Source organism: Oncorhynchus masou, chromosome 15, assembly GCF_036934945.1.
Source record: "Oncorhynchus masou masou isolate Uvic2021 chromosome 15, UVic_Omas_1.1, whole genome shotgun sequence".
Classification (NCBI taxonomy): domain Eukaryota; kingdom Metazoa; phylum Chordata; class Actinopteri; order Salmoniformes; family Salmonidae; genus Oncorhynchus; species Oncorhynchus masou.
The window spans coordinates 60,599,131-60,624,416 of NC_088226.1; the positions used below are offsets into that span (position 1 = coordinate 60,599,131).

Below are 25,286 nucleotides of genomic sequence, written 5' to 3' on the forward strand. Positions count from 1 at the left end.
TGTTATTAAATCATAGTTTATTAAAATGGGCAAGAGGAACATGGGGAGGTCAAAACAAAGAGTTGATCTCCATTACAAACAAAGATTTAGAAACTCCAGCATTCTTAGTGCCGTACGTTTCACAGAAAACGGCATTTATGCTTCTTTAAAACAGGTAGAGGGGGATGTTTGGTAGGAGAGTCCAGTTTACCATATTAAAAACACTAGTGGGTTTTACAGCCAAGAAAATGTAAAAAAACATTCAAGCCCATCCAATATTTTCACAGACAAAGATATGAGGGGCTATTCAAAACCTGTTTCAAAATGACAGTGAGTCAAGTGCACAGTCAGTCCTCTCATTCTTATCCAACATTTGGAGTCAGGTTAAGGAGGAGTGTGTGTGTGTAGGCGGGGAGGGGAGTGTGTGTTACGTGCTCTTCATCATCTTCCTCTTCTTCAACATCCTCTCTCGCCAGTCATCAGGTAAAGCCTCAAAGTTGGCATTCTTTCCAGCTTTGCCCCTGCAATCCAACAGATAAATCTATTTCTACCTACCTTTCAACAAAAACGTGTGCATTACAAGTTAAAATATAAAAACCTAATGCATGTCTCCCAACACAATCATGGTGTGCAATCACAGTAATTCAGCTCAGGTCTGTGAAAGTCCTCATCATTGAGAGGCATGCCAAGAAAAACAGCAGGTACACTAAGGAACAGTAACCACTGCTGGACTAGATCAAACAGACTTGAATTTTTTTTAAATCAGAGGCTGTATGCATCAAGTGTCTCAGAGTAGGAGTGCTGATGTAGGATCAGCCTTTTAGATCATTATGAATAAGATACATGGACACGCCTACTGTGCGATTCTTAATAAGGCCCAAGAAATGTACAACTTATAAAAAAAAAATTGGGGGGGGGCTCTTACGTGAGTAACTGCTGCTGTTTCCACTCCTCAATGCTCCTCTTGTTGAGCTGGTCCCTGTCCTCGTCGCTAGAACTAGCCTGCTCCTCCTCGTCCAGCTCTTTCTGGATGCTCTGCCACTTCTTCACCAGGGACGGCATCTTCGTCTTGCTCTTCTTCGACTGGACACAGCAACCAGGGGAATAACGGAGAGAGTGGGGGGGATTGTCATTTAATGCCATCATTGATTTGATTCTACTAGGAGACGCTTCAATATATATATTTTTTATACATCAAATTAAACTGATCTTTTACAATCCTTTCTCCTCAATGCATAGAACAGATGAAAGGTTAGTCACATGCGCCAAATACAACCTGTGTAGACTGTACAGTGAAATTCTTACTTACAAGCCCTTACCCAACAATGCAGTTTAGTTTATTTAGTAAATATTTTCTTAAGTAAAAAAATAAAATGAGACAGGGGGTACCAGTACCAAGTCAATGTGTGGGGTACGTGTTAGTCGAGGTAATTTGTACATGTAGGTAGGGGTAAATTGACTATGCATAGATAATAAACAGCGAGTAGCAGCAGTGTAAAAACAAAGAGAGGGGGGGGTTTAGAAACTGTTAAGGAGCCTTTTGGACCTAGACTTGGCGCTCCGGTTATGCTTGCCGTGCAATAGCAGAGAGAACAGTCCGACTTGGGTGACTGGAGTTTGACAATTTTTGGGGCCTTCCTCTGACCCGCCAAGTATATAGGTCCTGGATGGCAAGAAGCTTGGCCCCAGTAATGTACTGGGCCGTACGCACTACCCTCTGTAGCGCACTACGGTCGGATGCTGAGCAGTTGCCAAACCAAGTGGTGGTGTCACCATTCAGGATGCTCTCGATGGTGCAGCTGTAGAACTTTTTGGTGATCTGGGGACCCATGCCAAATCTTTTCAGTCTCCTTAGGGGGAAAAGGCATTGTTGTGCCCTCGTCACAACTTTCTTGGTGTGTTTGGACCATGATAGTTTGTTGGTGGACACCAGGGAACTTGAAAGCTCTCAACCTGCGCCACTAGAGCCCTATCGATGTGAATGGGAGTGTGTTCTGCCCTCCTTTTCCTGTAGTACACAATCATCTCCTTTGTCTTGCTCACATTGGAGAGGTTGTGGTCCTGGCACCACACTGCCAGGTCTCTGACATCCTCCATAGGCTGTTTCATCATGCTTGGTGATCAGGCCTACCACCGTTGTCGTCAGCAAACGTAATGAAGGTGTGGAGTCCTGCTTGGCCACGCATGTGGGTGGACAGGGAGTACAGGAGGGGCCCCTGTGTTGAGGATCAGCGTGGCAGATGTGTTGTTGCCTGCCCTAACCACCTGGGGGTGGCCCATCAGGGAGTCCAGGACCCAGTTGCAGAGGGAGGTGTATTGTCCTTCGCATAGTGATGAGCTTTGTGGGCACTACGGCTTTGAATGCTGAGCTGTAGTCAATGAAGGGCACTTTTGTCCAAGTGGGAAATGGCAGTGTGGAGTGCGATGGAGATTGAATCATCTGTGGATCGGTTGGGGCGGTATGCGAATTGGAGTGAGTCTAGGGTTTCCGGGATGATTATGTTGATGTGAACCATGACCAGCCTTTCTAAGCACTTCATGGCTACCGACATGAGTGCTACAGGGCAGTTGTCATTTAGGCAGGTTACTGTCACTTTCTTGGGCACAGGGACTATGGTGTTCTGCTTGAAACATGTAGGTATTACAGACGCAGACAGGGAGAGGTTGAAAATGTCAGTGAAGACACTTGCCATTTGGTCCGCGCATGCTCCGAGCACACGTCCTAGTAATCCATCTGGCCCTGCGGCCTTGTGAATGTCGACCTGCTTAAAAAAAAAAGTCTTGCTCACATAGGCTACGGAGAGCGTGATCACACAGTCGTCCGAAACAGCTAGTACTCTCATGCACGCTTCAGTGTTGCTTGCCTCGAAGCGAGCACAAAAAGGCATTTAGCTCGTCTGGTAGCTCACGTTACTGGGCAGCTCGCGGTTGTGCTTTATTGTATATAGGGGTGTGACGTTTAAACTAATTTGGGATCAATAACGTCTAAAATAAAAATCCTAACTGAAACCACCCCCTTTTTGTACAACGTCACAGTGAAGTTATCACAACTACAATTAATAGATCCTGAGCATCATAAAAATACAAATTAACTGATTGAGAGCTTGCAGAGAACAGTCAAGCTCTCAAAGACCATACATGGCGTTGACAGATTGTTGGCCATCCATTAACATGCTGTTATTGAAGTGGAACATGAAGTACGTACTAAAAAAAAATGGAGAGGCACAGGAGAATCTAAAATGGCATTAATACCATCGTTGCTGAGTGGGTGAAGGACAGCAGTTAGGTGAGCGCCATAAGGTAGGGTTTCCACAAGTTACCACAGCCATAAAATCAAAATTGCCTACATTGTAAAAATGTATGAAAACAGGAAATTGTAGAAGTAGGTGGGCATTGTCCCCTAGCGGTTAGACGCAGAACCATATCTGGATTGTGAATTCGCATCATGACGATTCTTTTTAAAATGGTTCAAATGTCAAGCAATTTTTGTCACATTACTAATTGGATATGAAAATCAAAGACACCCACCTTATCCTTCTTTAGTTTCTTGGTCTTGTCCGTTAGCAATGTTTTAAACCCTGTGGGGTCCAGGGCAGAGGGGGCCTGAGCGGGGGGTAGCGGGGGGCGGGTAGGGGGAGGTGGGAGAGGTGGGGCCACGGTTTCAGAAGGCAGGGGCGGTGTAGCTACCGCAGACTCACCCCAGTAGGCAGGTCCTGACATCACAGGACAGAACACAAAAGTCAACTATTTGATACAAGCCCTACACAGTTTAATTGCAAACCATGTGATCTCTAAACACCACACACCTATACTGTGAGACACTAGTGACCTTACATCTCCCATCAGAAATATACTTCAATCACAGTAATTCAGTACAGGTCTGTCAAAGTTCTCATCATTGAGTCCTGCTACTTCAAGAGTAATGTTAACATGAAAACCAGCAGGCTGACGACGTCATTGCTTTTTACCTGCTGTGGCGATGGTCTGTGTGTAGAGGATGGCGCTGCTGCCAATGGTTACAGCCTTGGTCAGCTGACCTGACCCTGAAGCCTTGCGTTTCTGACTCTTACCCAGCGAGGCTGTAGACTCCACAACCTGAGGACAGAAAATACTGAAACAGATTAGCTTACAGTAAAAGCCCATCTTATGCTAATGTACATCTCTGATCAGATTTTTTGGGGGTTGCAATCACATTCATTCAGTACCGGTCTGTGAAAGTTATCATTTAGGAGTTAAGTTAACAAAAATCAGCAGGCCCACTGACTGGCACTTGGCAACTGCTGGACTAGGCTGTCATCTAAAAAGTGTTCTTAGTCTAGTCACAAGACTACTAGATGACATTTGAGGTCTGGATTAGTAGAACGGTTACATACCTTCACACCAACAACACCCGGGGGGAGTGGAGGCTCTGTTCCAGGTGCTGGAGGCTCACTGTCATCATCCTCCATCTCTACCTCCTCTATCTCTCCATCATCCTCCAGGGGAGGAGGGGGGAGAGGGGGAGGTGACTCTGGGGGTGGAGGGGGAGGCGGGGGGGAGTCGGCAGGGGGAGGGGGCTGGTCAGGGGGAAGTGGGGGCTGAGGCACAGACCAATAGGAGGGAAGGCCAGGCTGAGGGGGACAATGGGTATGAAGACTGAAGCTCCTGCAATATGATAGAAAATGTATAAAAGCTGGGGTTAGTTGTGTACCAAATATTGACAAGTTAGTAATATATGACAGTGGCAGGTTCCATAGCTCAAGTCTTGCTAGTTAGCTGCTGAAAGCCAAATGTGCTAAGCTGTCCATCTCCCTTCAGATTTTTTTTGCAATCACAGTCATTCAGTACAGGTCTGTGAAAGTTCATCGAGAGTCATGCAACTAGCCAACTAGTGAGGTTCAAGGCCAAGAGATTCATCTGGACCTGTAGATACAGTGGCTGTTATGGGCCGTTAAGAGGACAGTGAAGGGTCTTGGGGACTGACCTGCGACTGCGAGCCCACCAGTGGGTACGGGCGGGGGTTTGGGGTCCCCATGTATGGATGTCTTGGTATTTTCTACTTCTTCCACGTCTTCCTCTGCTGGGAAGTCCCACTGGGAGGCACTGGTGCGGTCATTGGTATAGAAATACCTCCTCTGCTCTCTAGAAGGAGGGAGAACAGAGATACAAGACAGTCTCAACAGCTGGCCTCATAACTGGCTGAGTCGCAGTATACTGGGGGGGGAGGGGGGAGGGGGAGATGGGACTGCCACAGAGGGGGAATGTTGGGCTGGACAGCCAGGTTAGCCATCCAGGAGAAGGGCCGGATTGGATTGATGGGGAACCCACCTTAACGCTCTCAAAACCAAATTAACAAACCAAAACAAACAGCTTGGGTCCTGTAAAGTCGATCAAAGCAGGGTTCAGATGTTCACATAATGTTTGTCATGACAACATACACAAACAACCTTTTGCCCCCCAAACATATATGCCAGAGATATAGGCATCTTCATCATCAACAACCAAATGCAAAGAAACTAAACACTTTATACATGTTTTTTTTTTTACATCAGAAATATTTATCAATTTTCAGTCAATCAAGGAATAAAAACAGGAAACATATGAAATAGAGTTGGTCTGACCTGCTGGGTCCTCGTCAACGCTCCGTCTTCGCTTTAACTGAAACGGTTTGTGACACTCCTCGTTTCCGGGGGGGTCACTCTGTCGCCCAGCAATGCATTCTGTGGCTGTAGTCCTGTAAAGTGCAAAGCTCTCGCGCACAACCACCTTCCTAGCTACCGTACCCCTGTTCCACTAAGTGGACCCCAAAAGCAGTCTACAGAGATCCCCCCCAAAATACAAGATCCAGAGCCTGGGCTATGGTTGGACAGGACAGGTTGTCCTATCTCTGGTGGTAGTGTTGGGGGATCAGGCTGCTCCCTTATCACAACTGGCAGAGCAGAGTGCCAGCATCACAGAAACCTTGAGTGTCTCCATTTCATGTAATCCACAGATTGGTTAGGATCTCCCCCATATCAGGTTAAAAAGGTGGCGACCCCAGCTCTGAGGAGGTCGTTGTCACAGGGGGTGGGGGGGGGGGATGATTAAAGATGTTAAAAGGTAAGGAGCGCGTACCTGTCCCAGTGGCACGACCAGCCTTTAGGGGCGGCGTTAAGTTCGTAATGTTTTATGTGCTCGGCGGCTTCCTGCAGCCTGCGGCGGAGATAGATCCCGTTCAGAGCCCCCTCCCGCCAGTCAGCGATCCGCGTCTGACAGAAAGGAAGGGAAAAGAGAGGGGGGGGAGACAATGACTGTTAGGCATACACCTTGTTTTCTAAAATGAGGATGGTGATCAAATTAATAAAAAAAACATCTCCCATCAGAACAATAACTTGCAATCAGTCATTCAGTAGAGGTCTGTGAAAGTTCCCATCATTGAGTCATGCAGCTAGCCAACAAATGCAGTTTTAAGGCCAAGAAAATATAATCTGGACCTGAAGATATAGGCTGTCATTGAAGGAAAACTATGACAGACTATGGTCCTCCTACCTCAGTCTGTAACAGAAGAAGCTGAAAGTTGGAGATAGTTTTCTTGTTGATCCCCAAAAACTCCATCTTGCTGGTTAAGTTGTTGGCAAGTTCACCGATCTGAAACTGAACATTCAAAACACTTGATTAGTTATTTTAAAAATCACTCATGACTAGGCACACAGTTCTTATGCCAAGGCCCTACTACGAAGAGTTAAATTGGTGCGAGAGTTGATAAAAAGTTTCAGTACCTTGAGCTCTGGAGTTTCGACTTCCTCCTTTGGTGGCACATTAGGAACCATTTTGTCCCCAGTTTCCTGGTCCTCCTCTTCCCCGGCCTTCTCTGGGACTTTGGAATGTGCTGCAAAACATGCATAAGAGGACTTGTATTAAGGCTAACCCTACATGTGTATGACAGAGTTGGTCTGGGCAGCATATCAGATCTTAAGGCCTCAGGACTCAACATTAACGCTGTCCGCTTGCAAGGGGCAAGTCAAAATATATATTTATAACACCTATTTTTTTAGAAATAACCAGATTGCAGATACGTTGCCTGAATGGACAAGTAAAAAAGATCATACAAAAGTCATAATATCAAAAACAATTAGGCTACTCCGATCAACAATGGATTTAGATCAAAGTGTCCTTCGGATGCAATGTTTTGCTCTCTACCCAACCAATCTCTGCAGAGCGTGTTGGACTATAATAATTGTAGGCCTGTATTGACAGGCATGAGTCCTTCTTTTGAGATCAAAGTGAGCTGTGTTTGCACATTTGTTGATAATTGCTAGTGAGTTATTTGCCCAGTTTAGCCCATTTTGGTTCAGCAATACAACCAATGCTGCATACTCCAGTTGTAAAACACTCTATTGGCCATGTAATTCTGAGAGAGTAACTCCTATGCTGTCAAGAACTCCTCTGAACAATGAATTACTGAATTAACTACCTCACCAATCTTAGCCATTTTATTCCAGGTTCACTGAACAATTTAATTATTTTATGAAGACATACTGTAAGTAGTTGGATGTAATTGTAATGTGTCAGGCTTTTGAGCCAGTCTCACTTGAACATACCACATTGTAAAAAGAGTAAAAATAAATCAGTTTTGGTGTCATCAGTGCTGGTGTTTGAGCAGGGTTGGATGAAAAGCCTGCACACCCAGGAGCTCTCCAGATGGAGGGTTGACGGACCACATGTGTTTTAAATAGTAGTCCATCAGTACAGTATTTTACTTTGTTGGGGGGTTAAGTGCCTTGCTCAAGGCCACAAAGGCAGGAGATGTAATACATGACATCAGATCAGCAGCCTTCCATTGTCAATACCAGTAATAATGTTATTTTGTGAAGTGGTTCCTTGCAACATACAACAATTTTCAGTTACCTTTTTGGACCTAGAGAAGAGTTTACATCCCAGGATGAACCACATCAGAACAATATAATAATGTAATCTGCGCAGAGTTTGTGTATCTGGACTGGATCGCATCATAACGGTTCTCCAGACACTCACCTGTGTCTGGGTCTTCCCGTGTATCTGAATCCCTGCTGTTTGAATCGGGGCTGGCTGCTCTGAGGAAGGCCGTCTTCCACATGGCCTTTTTCGGAAGCAGGCTACGAGGCCCGGCGGCAGCCTCCTGACTGGCCTCAGAACAGGGGCTGGAGCCCCCCACACTGCAATCGCCCTCTTCCAACGCCCGCAGCTCAGCCTAGGGGGCAGAGGGACAAAAAGAGGAAAAATACTCATATTGGATTCATTGTAAAGGATAACTCCCTACTGTACACACTAGTTCTGCACGTGTTGAATTGTCAACATTTGTGACCTTTTCAAAAGAGTTACAGTATATAAACTCCCTTGAAAGAGATGTACATGCAACATCCCTGGTTAAATAAAGGATGAATAAAATATAAGCTGACCTTTTTCCTGTCCAGAGCCAGCTCCAGCTCCATGGTGTCCTCTTCTGTCTCCTCTGCATCAGAGTCCTCCTCAGACTGGTTCCTGCTGCATTGGTCCCTCAGCGGGTGTGTGGGGGTGTCTGGCTCATTCAGTGGAGGAGCAGGGGACCCTGGGAGGCTTTCCTCCAAGCTGTTCTCCCTCTCCTCCAGCCCCCCCACCAGCCTTTTCCTCCACTTCTCCTCCGCTTCTTTCACCTCGGCAGGGATGAGGGGACCGAGGAGGGAGGCGGCCACACCATGACGCTCCTCTTCCTCACTGGTAAGGGCCACCACACTCTCCATCACTTCCTGTCAAAGAGACACTCAAAGTAAGACATACACAGACACACTTTTGCCAACAAATAGGCAGTCAAGTACTTTTTGGGGATTCACACTGAATCACTGAGCACAAAAGTAGTCAAATAACTCACCTTTTTTGTCTTGGATGTTAGGGAACTAACAGCAGTGGAGTGTTGTTCAGCATAGCAACTTGCACTCTGTGTAGCTCCATTGCCATTGACTGTTGAGCTACAGGGGATGAAACAGAAAACAGATAAAAACTAAGAACAAAACACATTTCAGAGTCATGCTGTAGCATACAAATCCACTTGTATGACTAACATTCGATATTATGTTGTACCATCCACTAACACCCCACCTGTCTGTGTACTGCTGCAGGCTCTGCACCTAGGTCGGCTAGTTAGAGGTCGACAAATTAAATAAAAAAAATTTGGCATGGCCGATTTCAAGTTTCATAACAAATCGATAAATCTGCCTTTTTGGACGCCGATTATGGCCGATAACAGTGCAACCCACGAGGAGACTACGTAGCAGGCTGACCACCTGTTACGCGAGTGCTCATATTTCTGTGTGTTTATTATATTATAATTAAGTATATGATTTGATAGGGCAGTCCTAGAATACCTACAACCTAAAACTTCTTAACTGGGAATATTGAAGATGTTAAAAGGAACCACCAGCTTTCATATGTTCTCATGTTCTGAGCAAGGAACTTAAACGTTAGCTTTTTTCTTTTCTTTACACGGCACATATTGCACTTTAACTTTCTCCTCCAACGTTGTGTTTTTGCATTATTTAAACCAAATTGAACATTTTTCATTATTTATTTGAGACTAAATATATGTTATTTATGTATTATATTAAGTTAAGTGTTCCTTGTTCATTCAGTATTGTTCTAAATGTCATTTATTGCAAAAATAATAAATAGGCGGATTAATCGGTATCGGCTTTTTTGGTCCTCCAATAAATCGTATCGGCGTTGAAAAATCATAAAATCGGTCAACCTCTACCAGGTAGTAATTAACATCTCACCTGTCTGTGTACTGCTGCAGGCCCTGTACTTGGTGGGCCAGGTAATAAGGCAGCTGCCAGGCCACTTCGTTGGTCTGAGTGTTCCAGTAGTAGTAACAACCTGTGTTGTCATCCCACACCTCCTGCCAGTCCCCCATCTCCAATCCTCCCACTGGTGGACAGGAAACAAATAAGGAAGGAACTCTAGATCAGCAGAACTGCACACTTGACATGTCAAACAACGGCCAACTGAACTTCTCAGGTAAGTTCTACACAAATGTATGGAATACAATAAAACCGGTCACCTCCAGCGAGTGAAGTATGGGTATCGTACTGGAAGTCCGCCCCAGTACTCTCAGGCTCTGTCCCCATCTCAGAGGCATGTTCCTGGGCTTTGGGTTCTGGACGTGGTGGGGTGGGGGCTGGGGCCGACGGATCCCCTGTGGGCTCCTCTGAGCCCGGCTGTGTAGTGATTGCATCAATTTCCTATTGGGGGGGGGCACAGTTAAATGGGTTTATTAAAAGGATAACACTTGCCTAATGACATTAACAAATCAGGGAAATAAAGGCCAACAAGTGGCGATCACTTGTATAGCGTCTGATTCGCACCTGAATCAGTAGACTAATCCATTGCGAAGGCTGCGGGGATGGCACATCACTCTAGACAGGCATCAGCAACGTAAGGCACGCGTGTGCCGCGAGGGAATTTGCCTTGGCATGCCAAGCAAGTTGATAAAAAAGGACAAAAAGTGAAATTGCATTGTTTTCCATAAATGGCTACTGCCTTGGACCAGACACCGTTTGAGAGAATATTCCTTAGGCCTACCGTATGTGTGAAGATATCATTTTAAAATTATACCTAAGGCATGTTGAGTCAACTCATGCGCATTAAATTGTTTCATAACTTCATTGTGTGAATTGTATCATTCACTGTTACCAATATCACCAGTAGTACATTTACAGTTAATTCCCATAAATGAGTGTAAACAGATTAGAAATTATGTTACTCAATTTAATACATTATCGTCCTTTACCATTCTCATTGTCGGAGTGGACAAGTTGTTTGCAGAGCTCACGTGTGAGAAACAAGTTTCAGTTTAATTTAAATGGTCAATGTAGTTATTGTATTGTTTGGAGCACTCCTGTCAATGTTGAGTAAAGAACCGTAGGCCTAGGCTGCACGGCCTGCGCACAAATGTATACATTTGCCCATTTGGGGATGTCTGATAGTATTTCTGATTGCCTTAACTCACAACCACTGATGACCCGTGGAGCTTCTCAAAGTAATCTCTTCACCTCAAAACAGCAAGTAAACTAAGTTCTTTTACATCCATTGAGAACAATAGTCTTTCCAGCGCTCTCCCTTTCGATAGCCACTGAACCTCGGTGTGAAATGGAAAAATATCATGCTCTGATCAGGTGGAAAAGTAATTATTACTGAACAAAAATATAAAATGCAACATACAACAATTTCACTGAGTTGCAGTTCATAGGGAAATCAATCAATTTAAATAAATTTATTAGGCCCTGATCTATGGATTTCACATCACTGGGCATGGGTGGACATGGGCCCACCCACTCAGGAGCCAGGTCCACCCACTAGGGAGCTAGGCAATGATAAATTAGTTTTTCCCTGAACAAAGGGCTTTATTACAGACAGAAATACTCCTCAGTTTCATCAGCTGTCTGGGTCGCAGACGATCCCGCAGGCGAAGAAGCCGGATGCGGATGTCCCGGGCTGGCGTGGTTATGGTATTTTTCCCATCCAAAAGACAGCACCAATGTCCCCAATCACCACCCTGGGGGCTTTGGGATACTATTTTAGACCAGAGGAAAGAGAACCTCCTACTGGCCCTCCAACACCATGTCCAGCAGCATCTGGTCTCCCATCTACAGACAGACCAGGACCAACCCTGCCTAGCTTCAGAAGCAAGCCAGCATTGGGATGCAGGGTGGTATACTCCTGGCTAAGAGAAATTAACATACAATTTGCCAACAGCTGTAGTAGACATTCCTACAGTCAGAATGCCAATTGCACACTCCGTCAAAACACCTGTGACATTGCGTTGAGTTGTAAAACGTCACATTTTAGAGTAGCCTTATTGTCCCCAGTACAAGGTGCAACTGTTTAATGATCATGCTGTTTAATAAACTTCTTGATATGCCACACCTGTCAGGTGGATTAATTATCTTGGCAAAGGAGATATGCTCATTAACAGAGATGTAAAAAGATGTGCGCACAAAATTTGAGAGAAATAAGCTTTGTGCATGTAGAACATTTAATTTCAGCTCATGAAACCAATACTTAACATGTTGCGTTTATATTTTTGATATAGAGTACTAGTCAAAAGTTTGAACACCTACTCATTCCAGGGTTTTTCTTTATTTTTACTACATTGTAGATAAAGTGTCAACATCAAAACTATGAAATAACACATATGGAATGATGTAGAAATCAAGTGTTGAATCAAAATATATATTTTATGAGATTCTTCAAAGTAGCCACCCTTTGCTTTGACAGCTTTGCATACTCTTGGCATTCTCTCAACCAGCTTCATAAGGTAGTCACCTGGAATGCATTTCAATTAACAGGTGTGCCTTGTTAAAAGCTAATTTGTGGAATTTCTTTCCTTCTTAATGCGTTTGAGCCCATCAGTTGTGTTGTGACAAGGTAGGGGGGTATATAGATGGTCTTTTACCAAATAGGGCGATCAAGAACAGCTCAAATAAGCAAAGAGAAATGACAGTCCATCAATACTTTAAGACATGAAGGTCAGTCAACACGGAAAAAGTCAAGAACTTATGATGAACGCTATGATGAAACTGGCTCTCATGACGACCGCAACAGGAAAGGAAGACCCAGACTTACCTCCGCTGTTGAGGATAAGTTCCAGCCCCAAAATAAATGCTTCAGAGTCCAAGTAACAAACATCAACTGCTCAGAGGAAACTGCATGAAATCAGGTCTTTGTGGTAAAATTGCTGCTAAGAAACCACTACTAAAGGACACCAATAAGAAGAGACTTGCTTGGGCCAAGAAACACAAGCAATGGACATTAGACCGGTGGAAATGTGTCATTTGGTCTGATGAGTCCAAATGAGATTTTAGGTTCCAAATGCAGTCTCTTTGTGAGATGCAGAGTTGCCGAATGTGTGGTTCCCACTGTGAAGCATGGAGGTGGTGTGATGGTGGCACTGTCGGTGATCTATTTAGAACTCAAGGCACACTTAGCCAGCATGGCTACCACAGCATTCTGCAGTGATACGCCATCCCATCTGGTTTACGCTTAGTGGGACCAGTGTCCCTCCGGCGCCGACAGAGATGGCCGCTTCGCTTCGCGTTCCGAGGAAACTATGCAGTTTTGTTTTTTTACATGTTATTTCTTACATTAGTACCCCAGGTCATCTTAGGTTTCATTACATACAGTTGAGAAGAACTACTGAATATAAGATCAGCGTCAACTCACCATCAGTACGACCAAGAATATGACTTTCGCGAAGTGGATCCTGTGTTCTGCCTTCCACCCAGGACAACGGAATGGATCCCAGCCGGCGACACCAAAAAACGACTTCGTAAAAGAGGGAAACGAGGAGGACTTCTGGTCAGACACATCGTGCACCACTCCCTAGCATTCTTCTCGCCAATGTCCAGTCTCCTGACAACAAGGTTGATGAAATCCGAGCAAGGGTAGCATTCCAGAGGGACATCAGAGACTAACGATCTTTGCTTCACGGAAACATGGCTCACTGGAGAGACGCTATCGGAGGCGGTGCAGCCAGCGGGTTTCTCCACGCATCGCGCCGACAGAAACAAACACCTTTCTGGTAAGAAGAGGGGCGGGGGCGTATGCCTTATGGCTAACGAGACGTGGTGTGGTCACAAAAAACATACAGGAACTCAAGTCCTTCTGTTCACCTGATTTAGAATTCCTCACAATCAAATGTAGACCATATTATCTACCAAGAGAATTCTCTTCGATTATAATCACAGCCGTATATATTCCCCCCCAAGCAGACACATCGATGGCTCTGAACAAACTTTATTTGACTCTTTGCAAACTGGAATGCATACATCCTGAGGCTGCATTCATTGTAGCTGGGGATTTTAACAAGGCTAATCTGAAAACAAGACTCCCTAAATTCTATCAGCATATCGATTGCGCGACCAGGGCTGGCAAAACCTTGGATCATTGTTATTCTAACTTCCGCGACGCATATAAGGCCCTGCCCCGCCCTACTTTCGGAAAAGCTGACCACGACTCCATTTTGCTGATCCCTGCATTCAGACAGAAACTAAAACAAGAAGCTCCCACGCTGAGGTCTGTCCAACGCTAGTCCGACCAAGCTGATTCCACACTCCAAGACTGCTTCCATCACGTGGACTGGGACATGTTTCGTATTGCGTCAGACAATAACATTGACGAATACGCTGATTCGGTGTGCGAGTTCATTAGAACGTGCGTTGAAGATGTCGTTCCCATAGCAACGATTAAAACATTCCCTAACCAGAAACCATGGATTGATGGCAGCATTCGCGTGAAACTGAAAGCGCGAACCACTGCTTTTAAATCAGGGCAAGGTGACTGGTAACATGACCGAATACAAACAGTGCAGCTATTCCCTCCGCAAGGCTATCAAACAAGCTAAGCGTCAGTACAGAGACAAAGTAGAATCTCAATTCAACGGCTCAGACACAAGAGGTATGTGGCAGGGTCTACAGTCAATCACGGACTACAAGAAGAAAACCAGCCCAGTCACGGACCAGGATGTCTTGCTCCCAGGCAGACTAAATAACTTTTTTGCCCGCTTTGAGGACAATACAGTGCCACTGACACGGACTGCAACGAAAACATGCGGTCTCTCCTTCACTGCAGCTGAGGTGAGTAAAACATTTAAACGTGTTAACCCTCGCATGGCTGCAGGCCCAGACGGCATCTCCAGCCGCGCCCTCAGAGCATGCGCAGACCAGCTGGCTGGTGTGTTTACGGACATATTCAATCGATCCCTATCCCAGTCTGCTGTTCCCACATGCTTCAAGAGGGCCAACATTGTTCCTGTTCCCAAGAAAGCGAAGGTAACTGAGCTAAACGATTACCTCCCCGTATCACTCACTTCCGTCATCATGAAGTGCTTTGAGAGACTAGTCAAGGACCATATCACCTCCACCCTACCTGACACCCTAGACCCACTCCAATTTGCTTACCGCCCAAATAGGTCCACAGACGATGCAATCTCAACCACACTGCACACTGCCCTAACACATCTGGACAAGAGGAATACCTATGTGAGAATGCTGTTCATCGACTACAGCGCGGCATTTAACACCATAGTACCCTCCAAGCTCGTCATCAAGCTCGAGACCCTGGGTCTCGACCCCGCCCTGTGCAACTGGGTACTGGACTTCCTGACGGGCCGCCCCCAGGTGGTGAGGGTAGGCAACAACATCTCCACCCCGCTGATCCTCAACACTGGGGCCCCACAAGGGTGCGTTCTGAGCCCTCTCCTGTACTCCCTGTTCACCCACGACTGCGCGGCCACACACGCCTCCAACTCAAATCATCAAGTTTGCGGACGACACAACAGTGGTAGGCTTGATTACCAACAACGACGAGACATTTACATTTAAGTCATTTGGCAGACGTTCTTATCCAGAGCGACTTACAAATTGGTGAATTCACCTTATGACATCCAGTGGAACAGCCACTTTACAATAGTGCATCTAAATCATTTAAGGGGGGGGGGGGGTGAGAAGGATTACTTTATCCTATCCTAGACGGCCTACAGGGAGGAGGTGAGGGCCCTCTGAGTGTGGTGTCAGGACAATAACCTCACACTCAACGTCAACAAAACTAAGGAGATGATTGTGGACTTCAGGAAACAGCAGAGGGAACACCCCCTATCCACATCGATGGAACAGTAGTGGAGAGGGTAATAAGTTAAGTTCCTCGGCATACACATCACAGACAAACTGAATTGGTCCACTCACACAGACAGCATCGTGAAGAAGGCGCAGCAGCGCCTCTTCAACCTCAGTAGGCTGAAGAAATTCGGCTTGTCACCAAAAGCACTCAAACTTCTACAGATGCACAATCCAGAGCATCCTGGCGGGCTGTATCACCGCCTGGTACGGCAACTGCTCCGCCCACAACCGTAAGGCTCTCCAGAGGGTAGTGAGGTCTGCACAACGCATCACCGGGGGCAAACTACCTGCCCTCCAGGACACCTACACCACCCGATGTTACAGGAAGGCCATAAAGATCATCAAGGACAATACCCATCCGAGCCACTGCCTGTTCACCCCGCTATCATCCAGAAGGCGGGGTCAGTACAGGTGCATCAAAGCTGGGACCAAGAGACAGAAGCTGTTTTTCAATCTCAAGGCCATCAGACTGTTAAACAGCAACCACTAACATTGAGTTGCTGCTGCCAACACACTGACTCAACTCCAGCCACTTTAGATTTGATTTGTTTTTTCAACATGACAATGGCTATTTGACCAAGGAGAGTGACGAGTGCTGCATCAGATGACCTGGCCTCCACAATCACCTGACCTCAACTCAATTGAGATGAGTTGGACCGCAGAGTGAAGGAAAAGCAGCCAACAAGTGCTCAGCACATGCGGAAACTACTTCAAGACTGTTGGAAATAGCATCCTCATGAAGCTGATTGAGAGAATAACATGAGTGTGCAAAGCTGTCAAGGCAAAGGGTGGCTACTTTCAAGAATCTCAAATCTATTTTGATTTGTTTAACACTTGGGGTGGATGAATAATAATTAGTTGGGTAACATAAGTAATTAAGATGTCTTATCTACACAATATTGTTATGTGATATTCTTTATTAGAATGCATTTCTTTGGACTCTAGTTTTGGCAGTTGCATTTCTTCCCTCAGCTGGGGCTCAGTCACTTGGGGCCCAGAGAGGGGAGAGGTCAGGCTTGTCTTTTACATGTCTCTGGTGCTATGCAGAATATCAGAAAGGGATGAGGACAGGATGGAACATTGTCTTCATATGTGAATGTGTCTTTACCTATTAAACCATGTGAAGGGATGGCGTGATTAATGGGGAACCGATTACTTGTCTCCACAATGTCTGTGAGCAAGTCACTCCCTCCTTTGGCATTGGGGGGGGGGGGGGGGTGTAGGGCAGTGTCTGGAACCCCTTTATGTCCTCTCTGATGTTGCACTTATCCTGGGATAGTGTATGACCTAGAGGCTCACTCCCCTCAGTGAGCTTGTCCACGAGAGGGGTCAAGAGGGAGTTTACTTGAGATGCGAGTATCTAGAGTTGCCAATTAAGTTATGCCATTGGATGAGGTAATGGTTCTGTGCTACGAAGTACCAGGAACAAGATTAGAACCTCGTCTTAAGGACCAAACTGAACGATAATTTATAGTGAATATTATCTGTTATACTCCTTTCTCAACTGTTCCTAAGATCTGTGGTTCATCATGTAAGTTGAGAGGGGTGCGTCTTGGCTATAAAATATCTTTGTACTTTTGTTGGTACTTTCAATGATTCATTAGAGATGGCTCATCATTGAAAGTCAAATGCTATTGCAAAGCTCTTATTAAAAGATGTAGTTTAAGTATAACTGACTGGTGTGTGAAGTTTAACTCTCCTCATTTGGTAAAGCAGAAATAAGCCACCACACACCGTTTTGGTTACTACATGATTCCATGTGTTACTTCATAGTTTTTATGTCTTCAGTATTATTCTACAAATGTAGAAAACAGTAAATTAAGAAAAATAGTAGGTGTCTAAATGTTTGACTGGTACTGTATATCCGATTACTTTTTATCCCTTGCGCAAATACAGCAGTGTCTGGAGCTCACTGAAGAAGGAAACTGAGGTACCAGAATAGTTGATACAATGTTTATGAGCTGTCGCCAGCCCCAGTTGATACAATGTTTCAAGTTTGATGCAGACAGGAGGAGTAGAGGGAGGAATGTGATTGAACGAAAATGAACAAACCTCCAATATTATTCATAGGAATTATATACATTTTAAAATCAGAATATTTTCTACCTGCAATGTTTGTGTTGGCTTTATGTAGGCTATTTTTACCTAGATGGCAATAATACAAAAAAAAAATTAAAACATCTTAACAAAAGTGTGCATATAAAAAAAATCAGAAGTGGCAGCCAGATTGGTAGAAACTAAATTGGCACTCTACATGAGAAAGTTTGCCAACCCCTGGTGTAGCATATTACAGGCAACTTCAGGAGCGTAATGGCAGAATCAGCAAAGGCCAGCAGGAGGAGGGCAAGGAACAGGTTCTGGTCATCTTTATCAGTCTACCTCGAGTCATGTGTATATTAATGATGTCAAACAGTGCCCTTAAAAAACAGACAAGCTTGGTGCATATAAACTCAGTAAATAAAGAAACTTTCTCTCACTGTCAACAGCATTTATTTTCAGCAAACTCAACAGAGTGAGTATGTGTAAATTTGTATGAACATACGATTCATCAACAGACAAACTGAACAAGTTCCACAGACATATGATTAACAGAAATCGAATAATGCGTCCATGAACAAAGGGGGCGGGTCAAAATAAAAAGTAAGTCAGTATCTGGTGTGGCCACCAGCTGCATTAAGTACTGCAGTGCATCTCCTCATGGACTGCACCAGATTTGTCAGTTCTTGCTGTGAGAACTTACCCTACTCCTCCACCAATGCACATGCCAGTTCCCAGACATTTCTGGGGGGGAGGGGGGGCGTGCTCAATGGGATTGAGATCTGGGCTCTACGCTGGCCATGGCCGAACACTGACATTCCCATCTTGCAGGAAGGGTACCATGAGCCTGCATGAAGGGTACCACATGAGGGAGGAGGATGTCTTCCCTGTAACGCACTGAGATTGCCTGCAATGACCACAAGCTCAGACCAATGATGCTGTGACACACCGCCCCAGACCATGACGGACCCTCTACCTCCAAATATATCCCGCTCCAGAGTACAGGCCTTGGTGTAACGCTCATTCCTTTGACGATAAATGTGAATCCGACCATCACCCCAGGTGAGACAAAACTGCGACTCGTCAGTGAAGAGCACTTTTTGCCAGTCCTGTCTGGTCCAGCGACGGTGGGTTTGTGCCCATAGGCAACATTGTTGCCGGTGATGTCTGGTGAGGACCTGCCTTACAACAGGCCTACAAGCCCTCAGTCCAACCACTCCCAGCCTATTGCGGACAGTCAGAGCACTGATTGTGCGTTCCTGGTGTAATTTGGGCAGTTGGTGTTGCCATCCAGTACCTGTCCCGCAGGTCTGATGTTCAGATGTAACACCACCTGCACAGGATCGGTACATGTGGTCTGCCACTGCGAGGACGATCAATTGTCCGTCCTGTTTCCCTGTCTTAGGCATCTCACAGTACAGACATGGCAATTTATTGCCCTAGTCACATCTGCAGTCCTCATGCCTCCTTGGAGCATGCCCAAGGCACGTTCACGCAGATGAGCAGGGACCCTGGGCATCTTTCTTTTGGTGTTTTTCAAAGACAGTAGAAAGGCCTCTTTAGTGTCCTAAGTGTTGCCTACCGTCTGTATGCTGTTAAGTGTCTTAACGACCATTCCATAGGTGAATGTTCATTAATTAGTTTATGGTTCATTGAACAAGCATGGGAAACAGTGTTTAAACCCTTTACAATGAAGATATTTGGATTTTTACAAATTATCCTTGAAAGACCTGAAAAAGTACTGAAAAAGGGACATTTATTTTTTTGATGAGTTTAGTTGATTTATTAAAACATATTTTTTGTCTCCATATAGAGACACAGCCTGTTTTTAAACAATCGCAATTGGTTGAAAGAACAGGCTACTGTTGACCCAAAACAAATGTGGGGTCGGGAACAGCCCTAACAGAAATAGAGTATTGATATACTCACGGCCATGAAGTTGGCGAGTATATCTGCAGACTGGTGTTGGGTCCTGACAGAGGGAGGCTGTGGGTCGGCATCCTCTTCGTCATCACTGTCCTCATAGACCCCCAAGAGGGACAGACCCTCTGAGGAGAAACGCAGTATCACTGGTCAGGTAATGTACATAGGCAACTATGCTTGTGCGCGTGATTAGTAAACAGCCCTGAAGACGTCTTGTGTTACCTCCCCCAGCAAATGCATAGGCTTGAGCTCAGCAGGACGACAGTTGTCTGGCAGGAGACCTGGGTTTGAACCAAATTCACACAAGCAGATGTGCCAGGACGCACACACCAATATGGCATAGAGTGCATTCAGAAAGTATTCATACCCCTTGACTTATTCTATATAGCGTTACATCCCAAATTCAAACTCAATTAAATACACACCACCCCCCCCCCCACCCACGATAGTGAAAATGTAAACATTTTGGCAAATTTGGGGAAAATGAAATACCTTAATCTATGTAAGTATTCACGCCCCTGAGTCAATACCTTGTAGAATCACCTTTGGCAGCAATTATAGCTGGGAGTATTTTGGGAGTAAGTCTAAGAGCTTTGCACACCTGGATTATATAAAGTTCACCCATTATTCTTTATAAAATTCTTCAAGCTCTCAAGTTGATCTTTGCAAGACAGCCATTTTCAAGTTGACAGATTTTCAAGCAGATATTAAGTCAAAACTGTAATTAGGTACAGCAGGAACATTCAATGTCATCTTGGTGAGGAACTGCAGTGTAGATTTCTTGTGTTTCAGGCTATTGTCCTAATGAAAGGTGAATTGGAAAGCAGGCAACCAGGTTCTCTATGATTTTTTCCTGTGCTTAGTTCTATTCCAATTTTTTTTATCCTAAAAACTCTATATGAAGAGTGGTACTCCGTGATGTGTTGGATTTGACCCAAACATCGTATTCAGGATATAAAGTTTATTTATTTGCAACATTTTTTGCAGTATAACTTTAGTGCCTTATTGCATACAGGATGCATGCTTTGAAATATTTGTATTCTGTACATGCTTCCTTTTCACTTTCATTTGGGTGAGTATTATGGATTAACTACAATGTTGACCCACCCTCAGTTCTATTACATCCATTAAACTAAATATTTTATAGTTGGTTACCTTATGCTTTATAGTGAAATCCATGAGCGGTTTCCTTCCTCTCCGGTAAACTGAGTTAGGAAGGCCGCCTGTATCTTTGTAGTGACTGGGTGTATAGATACACCAACCAAAGTGTAACTAATAAATGTCACCATGCTCAAAAGGATATTCAATGTCTGATTTTTTATTTTAACCCATCTACCAAAAAGTTGATCTTCATGAGGCATTGGAAAACCTCCATGGTCTTTGTGGTTGAAATTCATGGCTCAACTGAGGGAACTTACAGATAATTGTATGTGTGGGGTACAGAGATGAGATAGTCATTCAAAAATCATAAACACTTATTGCACACATTGATACCATGCAATTTATGCTATTACTTGTTAAACAAACATTTACCCCTTAACTTATTTAGGCTTGCCATAACAAAGGGGTTGAATACTTGACTCAAAATGTAAACATTTCATTTTTAATGAATTTGTAAATTTCGAAAAAACACAATTCCCCTTTGACATTATGGGGTATTGTGTGTAAGCCAGTGACAAAATCTCAATTTTATATTCCGGCTGTAACAAAAAGTGGAACAAGTTAAGGGATGGGAATACTTTTTTAGGCACTATCTTACCTGTGGCCTTAATGGGAATCCTCATTTCTGTGGTTACTTCTCTTGGAAAACTGTATTCATCCCCGTTACCCTCCTGCTCGTCTGCAAAACACGCATAATTGCAATTGTTAAAATGGCTTATTTAGCTAGCTAGATATGTGGCCTGGATTGAGCAGAGGGCTCTGTAGAGCAAGTCGAGCTACCATTGTGAGGCATAGCTAATTGTAGAAATTGTCATCGTGCTAGTTTGTGTAACGTGTTTGGTCACAATCAGACAACAGGCCGCACGAGACAACAAATCGCTATTTGCGCAATATGTTAGCCTAACATATTCACGTCAGCTGGCTAGGCTACCTAGCTAGTTAACACTTTAGAAAACGCGAAACACCCCAAAATCTATAGTGTTGCCTTTATTGCTTCTGAACTAGTTATTTAAATATAGTGAAGAAGTAAAACAATGCATTCATTTCCGGAACATAGCGTTACATTTTGAACGACTGACTAGCCAACCTAGCTAGGCTACGTCACCGGCTAGGCCAGTTAGCTAGCTTCTACAATGTGTGATCAGCGAAAAATGGGCCCGATTTTGATCGAATCATCCACCGACCGAAAACCAAAACATAAAATATGATATTGTCTTCGTGTTTTTACCTTCGGATGCTGAACCTAAAGAGTCTTCTCTTCCACAGACGGCCCCGCTTCGAGGTGGGAAAAGCTGCAGTATAGTTCTGCGTCCTCCTGTCCCTGTGCGAGTCTTCTTTCCCATCGCTGGTATCTGGGTGCAGCGTCTATACACTAGCCCACCGAGCCAAAGGCATTGCTGTTTGTACCGTTGATTTTTTTTTTGAAACTATCCACAACACATCCGGTGTCAAAGGGGGGGTATTTGTACAAAAGTTCTAATGCTGTTTTATAAGACCTGTTTTTGTGTATTTCTTATATTTATATTACATGTGTATAGGGAACATCATTGAGGGGAGATGACATACGGAAGTCCTGTAGGCGTTAGTAGTAGATTACATACATTTAATTTGTGAACATTTGATTCGATTCAAGTAGTAGAGTCTAAATGAATTACATTCATATGTTTGCTATATTTCAAGACCGAAATCACCATCATCATAATTACAAGCTTTTCTTACAATAGTGCACTGCCAACAATGTGTGATAACTAAAACATCTTCAACATGATTTGATTAGGCAACATTTGTTGTTCTTGTAGCCTACTACTCAGTCTCAGATAACACAATATTCCACTTGTGTGTCATATCTAGAGCTAGTCTCATACAGCTGTTTTTATTTTATTTTATTATAGATAAGAAACTCCTGTGATATTAAAACCCATTTTAAGTATTTGAGTCAAATATACGGCCCTATCTGTCAGATAACCTAAATTATGCATAACTCTGGATGAAGGTGCATAGCTTGACTTTAGCCATCCATCATAGATATTAATCACCTCACAGAAATAAGCCTTGGCAGGTAGGAACAGTTTTTCATATGCTAGAGAAATGTGGAAAATTAGGTCGGTCTATGTAAAGTCATTAGTCAACTGATTAGTCACTCAAAAAGTGACTCAACACTGCCTCTGTGAATTATAATAGCCTATGATGACATTATCTGTATTCAATCTTTTTATGAAAATAATGCCTACTCACAATACTATACAGTACATACTAAGCATTCGGAAAGTATTCAGATCCCTTGACTTTTTCCACATTTTGTTACATTACAGCCTTATTCTAAAATTGATTAAATATTTTTCCCCCTCATCAATCTACACACACTACCCCATAATGATACATGACAAAAAACAGAAATTCCTTATTTACATAAGTATTCAGACCCTTTGCTATAAGACTCGAAATTGAGCTCATGTGCATCTTGTTTCCATTGATCATCCTTGAGATGTTTCTACATCTTGATTATAGTCCACCTGTGGTAAATTCAATTGATTGGACATGATTTGGAAAGGCACACACCTGTCTATATAAGGTCCCACAGTTGACAGTGCAAGTCAGATCAAAAACCAAGCCATGAGGTCGAAGGAGTTGTCCATAGAGCGCCAAGATAGGATTGTGTCGAGGCACAGCTCTGAGAAAGGGTACTAACACATGTCTGCATCATTGAAGGTTCCCAACAACACAGTGGCCTCCATCATTCTTAAATGGAAGAAGTTTGGAACCACCAAGATTCCTCCTAGATCTGGCCGTCTGACCAAACGGGGGAGAGCGGCCCTGGTCAGGGACATGACAAAGAACCCAGGCTCCAGAGTTCCTCTGTGGAGATGGGAGAACCTTCCAGAAGGACAACCATCTCTACAGCTCTCCACCAATCCGGCCTTTATGGTAGAGTGGCCAGACGGAAGCCACTCCTTAGTAAAAGGCACATGGCAGCCCGCTTGGAGTTTGCCAACAGGCACCTAAAGAACTCAGACCATAAGAAACAAGATTGAACTCTTTGGCCTGAATGCCATGTGTCACGTCTGGAGGAAACCTGACACCCATCCCTACGGTGAAGCATGGTGGTGGCAACATCATGCTGTGTGGATGTTTTTCAGGGGCAGAGGCTGGGAGACTAGTCAGGACAGAGGGAAAGATGAACCGAGCAAAGTACAGAGAGATCCTGAATGAAAACTATTTAATCCATATTAGAATAAGGTTGTAACATAACAAGTTGGAAAAGTCAAGGGGTCTGAATACTTTCCAAATGCACTGTACAGTAAGTATGCTGTCCCCAGCAAAGGTTAATGAATAGTCATCTGGCAGAATTTCCTTCCCACTGGGCACAGACTGGTTGAATCAACATTGTGTCAATGTAATTTGTCAACGTATTGTGATGTCGAATCTACATGGAAAATACATATAATTTGAAAAAATTAATCAATGTAAATTGTTGTTTTGAGGGTGAAATTTCAACCACATGATTGTCGTAATTTTAATTACCACATGCAAACCTTGTGTAACACATGTTGAGTTTGTACCATTGAAACAATCTCAGATCTTCAATTGTATAGCCACTATCAGAATAAAAAAACTATAGGCTGGGCAACACCTCTTGACCTATCTACAACAGCTATTCATTTGATATCCCATCCAGGTTTTTTTTAAGCAGGCCCAGTCCTGCTTAGCTTTGATATTTGACACTGACGACTACCAATGTGCTATCATGATATTGATAGATCTATTAATAATTAAATATATTCACTGTTGCTCTTAGTCATTCTAAAGGGTAACCATACACTTTGTCATATCATCAATGATACTATTCAGGCTAAGTAATAAACCGCTATTGTTTCAATTCAACTCAGGATTCAACTAAAAATAGACAATACATAAAGGCCTAGAGTTTCAAGCTTTGGTTGATTTAAAATGTAATGTATAAATTAATCATTGATATGTGGGATTCATGTCTCCATCTTAACCAAAAATCTAAATGAATGAATGGGACTAAATCAAACTTTATTTGAAGTGCATTTAAAGTTTTATTAAATGTATTCCTATTACTTAATTTGTTTATTCTTTGAGACTTTAATCCAACATATCAATTAATAATTTGTAGACAGACTGGAATTAAAGTCAGACCACGTCAGTGAGGGAGGGGGGGGGGGGGGAACTTGCACAATTGGTGGCTGACTAAATACTTTTTTGCCCCACTGTAAATCTCATTCAAATGTTGATATTTGGTTGCGTTGACAACCAAACACAATTCAATATCACTTTTGCAATACAGCAAATAGCCTATTAACTTGTTGACAAGTTAACAAATTATGTTGGATTTACATCTCCAACTAAACCAAAAATAAAATGTTAAGCATATGATTTAGCCAGTGGCTCAGATGAAACTATGCAAGCATTAGATATCCTTTAAATGTTGATATTTGGTTGCGTTGTCAACCAAACACAATTCAATATTACTTTTGTAAGACAGTAAATAGCTTAAAGTTTTTGCTAACTTACAAACTA

The 25,286-nt window shown here is 43.7% G+C and overlaps 1 protein-coding gene across 2 annotated transcripts; it reads right to left on the minus strand.

Annotated features, from left to right (window-relative positions):
- On the minus strand, window positions 1-22,287 carry fnbp4 (formin binding protein 4). Of its 2 annotated transcripts, XM_064989880.1 has the most exons (17): window positions 21,973-22,287; window positions 21,343-21,423; window positions 19,590-19,708; window positions 10,010-10,190; window positions 9,726-9,876; window positions 8,825-8,921; window positions 8,376-8,702; window positions 7,972-8,167; window positions 6,717-6,826; window positions 6,487-6,591; window positions 6,073-6,206; window positions 4,939-5,100; window positions 4,368-4,623; window positions 3,958-4,074; window positions 3,508-3,723; window positions 905-1,062; window positions 1-500 (listed from the first exon to the last, which is right to left on the minus strand). In XM_064989880.1, the coding sequence occupies exons 1-17, from the start codon at window positions 22,085-22,087 to the stop codon at window positions 407-409; spliced, it is 2,619 nt and encodes an 872-aa protein (XP_064845952.1). In that variant the 5' UTR covers window positions 22,088-22,287; the 3' UTR covers window positions 1-406. The 2 variants fall into 2 exon arrangements, with proteins under 2 accessions (XP_064845952.1, XP_064845951.1); XM_064989879.1 differs by lacking the exons at window positions 1-500; window positions 905-1,062; window positions 3,508-3,723; window positions 3,958-4,074 and having other exon boundaries at window positions 4,358-4,623; window positions 4,943-5,100; window positions 21,973-22,283.
- Between the last annotated feature and the right edge of the window lie 2,999 nt (window positions 22,288-25,286).